The 13,144-nt window shown below is 32.6% G+C and overlaps 1 protein-coding gene across 2 annotated transcripts in view; it reads right to left on the bottom strand.

The window, feature by feature from the left end:
* The window catches only part of ImpE1 (Ecdysone-inducible gene E1), a 38,529-nt gene extending 27,157 nt beyond the window's left edge, over positions 1 to 11,372 (bottom strand). Inside the window, exon 1 of one of the 2 annotated variants that reach the window (XM_090105286.1) lies at positions 11,157 to 11,372. In XM_090105286.1, the coding sequence (XP_089961412.1) occupies positions 11,157 to 11,213 (57 nt within the window). In that variant the 5' untranslated portion in view covers positions 11,214 to 11,372. The remainder of the gene's footprint in view (positions 1 to 11,156) is intronic. The other variant, XM_090105287.1, reaches the window with a different exon arrangement.
* Positions 11,373 to 13,144: the final 1,772 nt, after the last annotated feature.

The following is a 13,144-nucleotide window of genomic DNA, read 5'->3' as shown; positions in this document are numbered from 1 at the left end:
AATAAAGGCGGGAAAATCTTTTTGTCTCGCTTAATAAGATCTAATCTTATGTGAATATAAAAGCTGAGATCGCTTTAATTTCCTTAAGTATATTAATTGTATAAGAATCTGATGAAATGCATGCATTTACATGAGAAGAGTAACTATTGTGTGCATTATCTATAGACCTTGAACTGTTCACAATTTTATAAAATTTTTCTTCGTTGTACAGAATTACATCTATTTATATTGATAATAATCGTACCGAAACATGATGTACTAGAATTAATATTATTGAATGGCACCCTTCTCCATACTAAACTAATCTCCTTCGCAATCGGAGGTCCAACCCGCTGTGAACTACATAATTGAGTATTAACGCTAATACCTCACAAGAATTAATAATAATCTAGGATAAAATAAGGCCTTCATCATAAATATGAATTCGTAAATTATAAATGTATGTTGACAACGGTCGGTTAAATACACACCTATATTATATACCTAGTTAAGAACTTAATGTAATACAATATACCAACTTAAAATAAGTTTTCCACCATTCTTTAACATTCATTGTTTGTGTTTTTTTTTTTTTGTATCGACACAAATATTTTTATTGTTATGTATGTAGTTGGATTTAATTTTAATTTATTATAATAGCGTTTGTCGTATCCGGCTTGGAAGGCAACAATAAAATATTTAAATATTTCACCAGTTAGTTACGTATTAATAAATTATTTTGAAACTAACACACAGTCCAAGGATACATAAAAATTAAAAATATGTAAGTAAGTATTTGTCGAGCAAAAAATTCCATTTTCATCTCTAAAAGATATAAGGTAGGTATATATGCGTTTATTTGCTAACATTTTATAAACAGAAGTCTCTTTCAAGAGATGATAGGCAAGAAATCGAAAGTATTTCCCGCTAGCGTTCAAAGGCTATTCATATATCACCAATCACCATGATGTCCAATTTGACCAATTTGTCCATAAATTAATATCCCGTACGTATACGTCTAAAACATGTCGATTCTCTAGATCACCGCGCGCGTGTCCAAACATTGGCATTATTTTCCGAGTTATAGAAATTCTGTGCGACGTAATTCGGACAATGATTTATAGAGCGGGGGTGGGCCACCCTAGCAAGGGGCACAAGCCACCACAATATCACAAACAACATTGATTTCTGGAAACGGGAGACAAGTTTTTGAGTCACATTTCAACAACTTTTATTCCGTAAATACGCATCAATTTGCGGAGACGGCGATTGCACCTTATCCAAAATAAAAGTAAATGGAAAGTCGTGATTTTATCCTTACATTATCATAACCATAATTACGACGGATCAAAATTAGTATAAAATATACCGTTACGGTAAATGAAATTGGTATTTTGTCCTGTTTTATATAGAGGTACTTGAGGTATGTTACAATAACTACGTGTCGGCGTTATGAATTAAAATTTAATATGCAGGCCCGAACTTTCAAGTAAATAAAGACAACCGTTATTTGTTTATAGTGTACACTAAATTCTTTTGAGTCGAAGTAAGCGTATTAATTAATGGGTATCCTGATTAGGTTTTTCTTATACATTAAATGTGGGTCAAACGTCAAAGCTTAAAGAGATGATGAATGTTGATTGAGTGTAAATTTTTTTGCCGGTTGTCTACATGTCGTGTTTTCTGAACTATCTGACAGCACCTGTCATTGTTATAATTGAATTAGACGCCGACAAAAACAAAAAAGAAGATGTTCCAATTAACTGCATAACATTCGCAAATATTTGGTTTACTAATCATTACGGAGAAATTTTGGTGCATGTGGGACGGAACTTTTTTATGTTTTTTAGCAAAGAGCTGTCTATTGTTGTTAAGCTTACCAAACATAGGCTCCATATGCCTACGTTTTGTTTATTAATCACTAACATGGGTGCCCAATTTAAAACACGATTGTTTGAGTTCACAACTAGAATTAAATTTTGTTAAAAACGCAACTAATCAATATCTGAAAATATAAAATGAACGATGATTCGATCTTATTATATCTAAGTATGTCAATTTCTTATAGATTCTCGTCGGATGTAGGAAGTATCCCGAGACGGTTCCCTCAGGCATCGCCGGAGGAAATCGTGTTCGCACTTGAAAGGATTTTATTAATGTGAATACCTTGTGAATACATACCTATGCGATTTTCATTTATAAAATTGTTAAGTATATTTATAACAACGGTTTTACACACATGCTAAATAAATTTTGACCAATGTGAATAAATATTTTTCTTAATTTAAATAAATACCATTCATATCAAACCAGTAAATAATTTAGCTTGAAATTATTGATAACTAATAAATAAACCATTTAATGTTATTTTATTTTGTGTTCATAATTGATATTAAATTTGGTTGAATATTTTTGCAGCCAACTCAGTCACATCGCGTACGACTAGTACAGTCTACAGTAAAGTACCTACCTAACCCACATAATAGAGCCAATCAAAGTACCAAACAATTAAACCTTATAATAACTGTTAATAGTACAGTGCGGTATATACCTATTACTCGAAGCAAATTACACCTAAAGGCTGCACTTATATGGATCGATAGGGCAAACAGGGTCGTAGGCACAGCGACCTAGCCATTGACGGAACACATACAACGGTACTGCTATGGTCAACCCATTCACAGAGCCTGTTTGATATAAACTATTAAGTATTAACTCTTAGCATGCAGTTAGATGCAATGTACACTTTCCTAGAAACTCAGATCCGTATGAGGCAAAAACTTGGACGAGTATGCGAGGAAAATATGTCTCAATTTTATTCAGTAAAACCCATCTTTTTATAAGTCTACACTCTACAGTCTACACCTTTGAGAAATCACGGTGAGGAGATCGTAAATAAAGTATAACGAAGACATAGTAGAAGTGTGTGGTAAGTGGTAATTACACACCATATCTTACTTTCTGATATAAATGGAGATGGAAACATATTTAAAATAGGTAAAATGTTTAAAGAAGCCTTTTTTTTGATAAACAATATGCCAACTCTATTGACTCTACTTACTACTATTTCAAGTAGCTGGATGTATGAATTATTAGTAGGTATGTTTTTAATTCATTTTAATTTATTGTGAATTTATGGACTGTTTTCTTAAACTAATAAGCATTTTACCCATAAGCAACAACTTTTTTCCATCTTTTGACCATTGCGAATTGCGATATAACAGTTTCTTAGTACGAAATCAGCAAAAGTCTCAAGTTAGAACAATCGTAACGAAATCAGGTGAGATAACAGTGCAGTTAATTTGAACTGTTAAAACGATACGTTAACACTTGCTATTGTGTTTTAATGAAAATCGCTTACAGCCGAATAAATGCTTTTTTTTCTTGGTAAAGCAGTCAATCGAAGTTCTTTGTATTCTATGAGATGAATGAGAGAGATCATATCTAAAATAAGTTGATGTTATTCACTGCATTGTGATTTAAAATTAATTTATACTTCGATTCTATCTGAAACACATAATACCTACCTACTTGCGCGGAGAGCTCTTTTTTACGATTTAGTTTTGCAGATTAACTAGCTTTTTATTTTTTATTTTAGATAGATAACTGCTAATTTATAATTGTAATAGAATTGAATACGTCAACAATGTATAGAAAATATTTTTATTGCTGGTTTAATTCACTTGTGAATATAGAACACACTCTGTGTTTTGAGAGCTCTACATAGAGAGATATTTGTTATATTGTCCGTATTTGTTGAACATTACCTACCTATATAAAAAAATAATAAACCGAATTAATTACCATTAAAATAAGTGGATGAATGGTTGATATTATTCCGATTTTATGTAAGAGTTAAATAAGGATCCGTCCAATATTAAAATTATCTCCCTTCCATCAATATTTATTTAAGATACCTATAGATACAAATTTTATTACAATATGCTGCGGTCACGCAAAAAACTTTAGCGGGTGCAATGATTGCGTTTTATTAGCTGTGGCCAGTATTAAAAGAGTCACGTTCGGTAACAATAGCATGTTATTTGAAACTATCAAAATAAGTTCAGGATGTCTAAACTGTTTTCTTTTTACCGTGCGATATGGCCTTAATCTGTCAAGTCTGTAATTGGTGCCAATTGCACAAAAAAACTGACCTGCCTTTAGATTACACGGTCAGATAGAAAGAGTGAAATGTCTTATAATTTGTGAATTATGATTGATTTGTTTTAATATAGCTATAACTTTTTATTGAATCGAACTCTTAAGTATAGATAATCGATTTATTAACAGATTGCATGTAACAAGAAACTTTTATCCAAACAAAAAACTAACGACAAAATAATAAAAAAACACAAAAGACCGATATTATCTAGCTATAACGAGTTAATTAATTGTTAAGTTAACTTAAGAATGCATGAAACGTCTGTACACAAAAAGTGAAATGGCTTATATTATCTTTAACAAAAAAGTGCAAATTCGTACGTGGGTTCAACTCTTTGTGCTCAGTTAATGGAAAAATGGTATACCTATCCACTCCCGTACATAGAGCGGTCTTTGTTTTGCAGACAAGTAAAAACACTGCCAAACATTTTACAAAACATCCGTGAAAAGGCTCTGTTGAATTTAATTAATTTCAAGCTTCATTTTCATTTTACGTAAATTAAACTATTATTAGAAGAGACTTCATAATGAATCCAATGTTTGTAAAATTTTACAGAGAAACTAGAACTGATTCAAATTTCTCTTCTATGATAGATACGATAGTTATAACCTTCATCTAATCCAAGCAAGCCAATAAGCTAAGTAATAAAAAGAAACTTAATCATAACATCGGAGAAATCGCAACACATCAAAGTGTCGTAAAATGTGGATCCGTCTAATGCAGGTTTCATGGCATCGTCAAGGAGCAACGCAATAAAAACAGTGCGCGTATGTAATTGAGCACCCTTCGTCTCCATTCCCTGATTGCACGGCCTGAGACGATTCCCACGAACAGATAAATCTAAACATAATCATATTATGTACGTTGTTACATAAACTTATCAAAATTCAGCGGATCGCACCACGAGGGTTGCGCGCACATGGCCGCTACACATTTAATTTAATTGCAGGTGGATACGAATTTTACTGACCGTGTAAGTATTGCGTTATTATCCAAATTATTACAGGGGTTGACCAAATAGGATCATCGTTGAGATAATGCGAACATTTAGAGTGTTCAGAGGAAAATTAAATTGTTTTCATTTTTATGTTTATTATAAGACTCCCAAAACTTATTTTAATGGTGTTTAAAAATATTGGTAAAATATATATTCATAGTTATTTTATGTGAGTTCTTGATTTGAGGCGATATTGTTGCTCGGTACAAAGTAGGTAGGTAAGTACGGGGTGGCCCAGAAAGACCGAAGTGGTGTGAATTCCTTATAACTTTTTTATTATAATTTTTTTTTTTTCTTTTCTTTTCAGTATTTTGTAAAGAAGACTTGGATAATTTATAATGGAGCAATACACAATTGAACAACGTGCCCAAATTGTTGAAATTTACTTTTCAAATCAACGGTCCATTGTGTTGACTCAGCGTGCATACCGTCGTCAATTTAATGTGCGGGTTGCACCCTCTCAGTCAACAATAAACCGTCTGGTTGCAAATTTTCGAGAACGAGGAGCAGTAAGGAACCTTCCTGGTCCCGGCAGACACCGAACTGTTCACACGGCTGACAATATTCAAGTGGTACAGGAGAGTATTCGGGAGGATCCAGAAACATCAACCAGGAGACGTTCGTCACAACTGGGCCTCTCAAGAACGTCGCTGCAGCGAATTTTGCACACCATAGGATTGTTTCCATACAAAATTCAACTTGTCCAAGAATTGAAACCAACAGATTACCAGCAACGACTTGACTATGCAATTTATTTCCAGCAAAAAGCACAAGAGAATCCAAATTTTATTCATAACTTAATAATGAGTGACGAAGCCCATTTTCAATTAAATGGGTTCGTTAACAAGCAAAACTGTAGGATATGGGCTACGGAAAACCCGAGAGTACTTCATCAACGACAATTGCACCCAGTTAAGTGTACCGTTTGGTGCGGTGTTTCTTCAGAAAGGATCATTGGCCCATTTTTTTTTTGAAAATGAACAAGGTGTCGCCATTTCCGTCAATGGTGATCGATATCGGGCCATGTTGCAAAATTTTGTAAGGCCAGCCGTGGAAAACCATCCGCAAATATGGTTCCAACAGGATGGAGCCACAGCGCACACTGCGAGGGCCACAATGACTCTTTTACGCGACATCTTTGGTGAAAGAATAATTTCTCGTAACAGCAATTTTAATTGGCCTCCGCGTTCCCCGGATTTAACCGCTCCAGACTGTTTTCTTTGGGGCTATTTAAAAGGAAAAGTTTATGTTAATAAGCCTAGGACTATTGAGGAGTTAAAAACCAATATTCGAGAAGAAATTAACAACATACCACCGGAAGTTTTGCGAAAGGTCATGGAAAATGTGTTGGAAAGAGCACATTTGTGCGAAGCAGAATATGGCCACCACTTGCGGGATATCATTTTTAATAACTAATCCAAAAATATTCCCCATAAATTTAATGTATTTAAAAAAAAAAAATTAAAAAAATATCTCTTAAATAAAAAGTTATAAGCAATTCACACCACTTCGGTCTTTCTGGGCCACCTTGTACATTCAAACAGTTTTGACGTTAGTTGTGTGAAAAACCGGTGTGCGTTACCCAGGCAAAATGTTTTGCTTTAGAGAGATGAGACTTAAACAAATAATTAGTGTATCATGAGGAGCAATTTGTTTACTAATAGCAAAATTTGTTTGAATTGTAGTTTTTAAGTTATTTAAGAAAAACAAATTTTGCTGGAGTAACGTTTGAAACGTTACCCAGGCAAAATCGTCTTTCAAAAATTAGTTTCAGCACGGAACCAAATACATGAATAGATAGCTTTTGTTGAGTAGTAAATGTTTATAAATAGCAAAATTTGTGTGTGGTATAGTTCTTTAGTTATTTAAGATTTTGCTGCGGTAACGTTTTGGGATTTCCCAGATCTCGAAAACGGCTCAACGCAGAAGTTTGAAAAAAAATACCAATAAAAGACCTTAATTTGTTTAAATTTGTTTAATCATTAGTTTTTGATTTGGTTGACGTAAACCAATGTAATTAAATGGTTTCAAAAATCAGAAGAAGCGGGTTTACATGTAAACCAATACACTTATAACCAAATAAACAGCTGTAAAAAATACCCGTGGTTCGACGCTTGTTTACAGCAGACATTTTAGATTTCATACTTTACACGTTAAGAAGATAAAAACAAATTTGATTTATTTTAGACTGGTCGTTCTTTAGCGATCGAATACGCAGTTCCCATAACATTAAGAAACATGGCATACTTTAAACAAATTAAAATGATTCATGAAAATTCTTTCCTGTTAATTTCAGCCTTGAATTACGGCTCTAATGAAAGTTATCTCAAAAACAAGAATATGTCAGCAATTCTCTAATAAGCCGACCAAATTGAAAAGGTCACGTAAAAGCGACTGCACCGTACGTACGGGTAATCTTCGCAAATTAGCAGCTTGGTAACCGATGTTTTGTACAGTTAAGCAGAAAAACGTTATTCGTGAAGCCGATTTTTTAATATTTTTTAAGTGCAGTACCATATTACACAATTTTTACTAGTTAATAAAAGTGTAATAATATCATAGTGTATAATTTATAGTGTGATTTAAAACAATACAAACATATATACATGTAGCTATATTTTTAGTACCTACTTAATTTGTTGTTTCTGTTAAACCAAATGTTTTATTTTGATACCACAAGACTCAAGTCACACTGTGGTATTGAAATATGAGCTTTATGTCGTGTTACTTAGAGTGGATATTTCAACATTAAGTTAAAAGAAGGTTACGACGCTTTGACAATGATTGGTTCACGGGTTATCCACCTGTGGCAGTCACATGTAATGTTAACCTTTTGACCGCCAGAGCAAAAACGCATCGCCGTGCCCTCCACGCCAAGCCACAAATTCAATGAGATAACCTTGAAAATAGTAGGGAGACCCTACATGTTATCGATAAACATAATAATTCACGTCTGAATATTTGAATAAACAGCTTATAACACAAAAATAATATTTATTTAACCTCATCTCCTACTGTAAAAACTTAAGACCACATTTATAGCAACTATCAACAAAAAAAATCAACCTTTTGAGATACAAAAATACATATAAAATTGCAGCAAGTTACAGCACTATTCTCTATCAGTTACGCCCCATTGGCATGTATACATGCCAATGGCGCGGGCAACCATCCTTTTTTTTATAATCTCTCGCTTCTGATTAGGGATGTGTAGCTGTATATTATTATAACTTATCGAGTTTATTTATTAAGTTTATATGAACTATAGGTATTATTGTGGAGTGTTTATTTGTAAATATCAAAACAACTATTACCTTTAAATAAAGGGAATTGCATTAAAACTACATATTTATTTTCCAATCATTTAGTTTAATACTTGAGTTATTACAAATACTAATTATATGTAGGTACCTATTTAGGCCAATTACCATATTTTGATATGACATAGCGACAATTTGTATCATAAGAATATTCTAATAAAGGCACTGATTAGACTTATTAGGTAATAAATTTTGAAAACTGCTAAATAGGTAAGTACCTACAGATTTTTAGAGATATTTATACATTTCTAAAATGCGCAATAGTTCTTCTGTACTATAAAACTTCACTTGCCATTTTTGCGATTATAATATTGGTAGATACCTACTCGATAAAATATTTTTACAACTTTCCGCACTTAACAACACGGCACGCGCTTACGACGTCACCAGTCCGACATCTATTCATGTCAATGGCGCAGAAGGGATTGCATATCGATACTGTGCTAGGGATGCGCATGATTGGCGAAAAGGAAAATATTAAAATCAACAATATCCACAATATAGACAATATGGTATTATACCAAAGAATGTAGTATTTACCTTTTTTCTCAGTGACTAAGCTTATATATATTTTTTTTGTAGTTATTACAAAAATTAAGCGAATTAGAGTAATTTCGCTGAAATTTTAATGAAGTTACTTGAATATTACACTACATCACTAGTAGGCACGTATACATGTCATTGGCGCGAGAGAACATGCTTTTTTAGCCATTAATTAAGTTATTTTTTGTCATCAAATATTTGAATAACTACTTGGCAATTTTGTTTACTGTGTACAATTATGTAATAACTGGGGATTCAGTTCATAAACTGTATAAATAAAACACGTAAAAGTAAAGGTTTAATATGTTTATTTTGTATTTATCTATGATCTGTTTCTTGGCATGTATAGGTGTCGTTGGCGCACAGGGCACGATTGCGCATGACATCTATAGATGTCATTGGCGTTCAAAAGGTTAAAATATTCACTCTAAGTAACACGTAACAAAACTCAAAAATGTTGATGCTAAGGCAAAGCAATACATATAATTTGTATGAGACTGATTTTTTAAATAAAAATAATGAATCTTAACCATTTTATTATTTTAACTAACCTGACCAGAAAACTTTTGTATTCAACTGTACTAACAAAACATCTATATTATCCTGTTCATTTCAGATGGTTGCGCTTATGTATGGTGCGGTCGCTTTTATGTGACCTTTTCAATTTGGTCGGCTCATTAGAGAATTGCTGACATAATCTTGTTTTTGAGATAACTTTCATTAGAGCCGTAATTCAAAGCTGCAATTAACAGGAAGGAATTTTCAGGAATCATTTTAATTTGTTTAAAGTATGCCATGTTTCTTAATGTTATGGGAACTGCGTATTTGATCGCTAAAGTACGACCAGTCTAAAATAAATCAAATTTGTTTTTATCTTCTTAATGTGTAAAGTATGAAATCTAATATTTCTGATGTAAACAAGCGTCGAACCACGGGTATTTTTTACAGCTGTTTATTTGGTTATAACTTATAAGATATATAGGAGTTCCGTTACAACCCTAGTTATAAGTGTATTGGTTTACTTGCAAACCCGTTTCTTCTGATTTTTGAAACCATTTAATTACATTGGTTTACGTCAACCAAATCAAAAACTAATGATTAAACAAATTTAAACAAATTGAGGTCTTTTATTGGTATTTTTTTCAAACTTCTGCGTTGAGCCGTTTTCGAGATCTGGGAAATCCCAAAACGTTACCGCAGCAAAATCTTAAATAACTAAAGAACTATACCACACACAAATTTTGCTATTTATAAACATTTACTACGCAACAAAAGCTATCTATTCATGTATTTGGTTCCGTGCTGAAACTAATTTTTGAAAGACGATTTTGCCTGGGTAACGTTTCAAACGTTACTCCAGCAAAATTTGTTTTTCTTAAATAACTTAAAAACTACAATTCAAACAAATTTTGCTATTAGTAAACAAATTGCTCCTCATGATACACTAATTATTTGTTTAAGTCTCATCTCTCTAAAGCAAAACATTTTGCCTGGGTAACGCACACAAAAACCGTGTGTGCATATGAAACTTGCGAAGCTCATTATTCTGAAATTTCCTCATAATCCAAGCGCTTATGAAAAGCCATCATGTGAAGCAGAGCTAGTAATTGGGTGCACCGGAGCGGTGCAAGTAATTGATATGACGAGCTAGCGGTTTTCCATCGCCGTATGCACCTAAGCACGCCCTTCGTATGAGCCGATCTGATTGTGCACGATTCAATTGAAGATGTTGAGAGAAACAATTGCAAGTCTTATTTGAAGTCGATAAATGTAATATTTACGACCGTTTGCGAATGCGTGGGGTGCTTCATATATTTTATTGTACCGACGATGAATTTATGTAACCTGAACAAGTTGCTTTATGTAATGTGTAATGCCAATCGATATTACATTTATTACATATTTGTTGTGCTTGTTTAATGTTTATTCAGTTGCTGTCTGTTATATATTTATAGGAATGTTGTAATGGTGGAACTAAATAATATTTTTGGCAAATTAATAATTAAATATTGTGTTTATACTTAAGTTACATTCTCTAATTTTAACTGAAACTAATATTATTTTTTTAGGTAACTAACCTAATAGTAACAAAATATTTTGCTGTCTTAAATCTAAATATAAATATTATTGGACGTTTTAACTTATAAATTCTTACCGTAACAACGTAAAGAAGAGCCAAACACCGTAACCAGATATATATCGTGGACTTCATTGTTTACAATCGTCTCACAATTGTTAAAAAAATATTTTATTATTTCTTTTTCGCGTCGCGATCTCGAGCGTGCGTTCCCGCCAAATACTTATAAAGCTGGCAACACACAACTTAGTAGTGACGCTTAGCTCGCCAAACTGAAGGAGTAAGCCGTAAGCGTGAGAGCTTCGCGAACCGTCTCTGAATGGCCCACTCCACACGGAGGGAGATGGCGGGAGGGACGAACTCGTGGGGTAAACCGCGTCAACTGCCTTCGGTAATTCACTAAGAAAAGTTATTTGACGATTGCCTTCAAGGGTATCGAGGAATCAAAACAAATCGATGAAATTGAAAAAAAATATAGAATTTTATAGTCTGAGCTTCTAAATTTTTTTAAGTGACACCAATAATAATTTTTGATCAACAACTTTAAATATAATATTAAGATGTCAATTAATAATTATCTATGTAGATATATATACCTATGTATCCTTCTATATAATATGTATGTTGGTTCTAAGGTATTTATTGAATACTAGCGGTCCGCCCCGGCTTCGCCCGTGGTACATATTTACGTTTTCTCTACATAAGAACCATCCTCGTACTTCAAGGAATATAATAAAAAAAGAATTATCAAAATCGGTTCAGCCGTTCTCAAGTTATGCGCTTACCAACACATTTTGGGATTCATTTTTATTTATTGAAATATGGGTTCCAAGTTCCCTGAAATAAATATGAAAGTTAAATGAATAAATAATAATTATAGAGCTTGATTATTCTCTCCGATTCTGCCTTCTGGACGATGTGGACTATGTTATGTGAACGTCTGTGAATTTTATAGTAGTTAACTTTTGACCACTAAAATTAATTATGTACCTGTAATCGAACTAGCTCATTTTCTTAATAATATTTACTATTTCCAGATAGTATGTAGTTACTTAGTAATTATAAAATACTGTGAACTATGAAGTTAATGAACAATGATAATATACTTAACTGTATTATCTTCAATGAATTTAGATTATGTTAATAATTTTTTTATACTAGATAACGTGATACACCTGAATTTAAATTTGTTTTTATAGTATAGGTATATATATACGGATCTCTCATTTATTCCTCTGAGCTCATAACTTTTATAGCCATATTTAGATTATAATTTTTGCTCGTCTTATTTACGCAGGCGTTTAAATTAAAAAATGAAATGATTATTATATTTTATTTTATTTCTTTGAAGATGATAAGAATGGTAATAAAGTAGCAGAATTGTTATCTACTTTAAAACTACTAATAATGACGAATGCAGCCGGGGTATGAATTAGTTCAATATATTGACGTCGTCAATTCGGTAGTAAGTATTATCTTATTATGCTTATGCAGCATATCAGTGTCATAATAATATGCATAACATTTTATTTACCAGCAGATAAGTACGTACATTACTATCGTCTCTTAAACGCCATTCTTACACGTATATAATGTAATTTACCTTTTTAAAGTGAATGTGTATTCACTTAAAACGAAAGTAAACCAGTAGGAGCACTTTTATTAAATCGTAACAGGCTAATTACTGTATTTATAATTATAATGTACCTATACTAGTTCCAGTGCTCGGCTTTGCTCGCACCCTGATCAGTATCAAGCGTTATTCAAGAGGGCAAAATCTTATAAGTAATTCAATAATATGAAGCTGAAGTTTGTTTGAACACGCTAATCGCTCAGGAACTACAGGACTGGTTTTAAAAATTCTTTTACTATTTGATAAGTACGTGATACCTCATTGCTATAAGCTATTATATGTCCTTCGGGCGAACGACTACTAAAATACAGTTCTAAATCGGAATCGATGATCGATCAAATACTCTTTCGTAAAAAGTCAAGTAGGTATGTGAAGTGATAAATCCAAATTCTTCATTATTACATAGGTAAATTAAATAAGTAAGAGTTGTAAA

Source organism: Colias eurytheme, chromosome 9, assembly GCF_061535395.1.
Source record: "Colias eurytheme isolate Ceu_HAF_F1 chromosome 9, ilColEury1 Martin Lab GWU primary, whole genome shotgun sequence".
Taxonomy (NCBI): Eukaryota; Metazoa; Arthropoda; class Insecta; order Lepidoptera; family Pieridae; genus Colias; species Colias eurytheme.
This window is presented reverse-complemented; position numbering and strand designations above follow the sequence as displayed.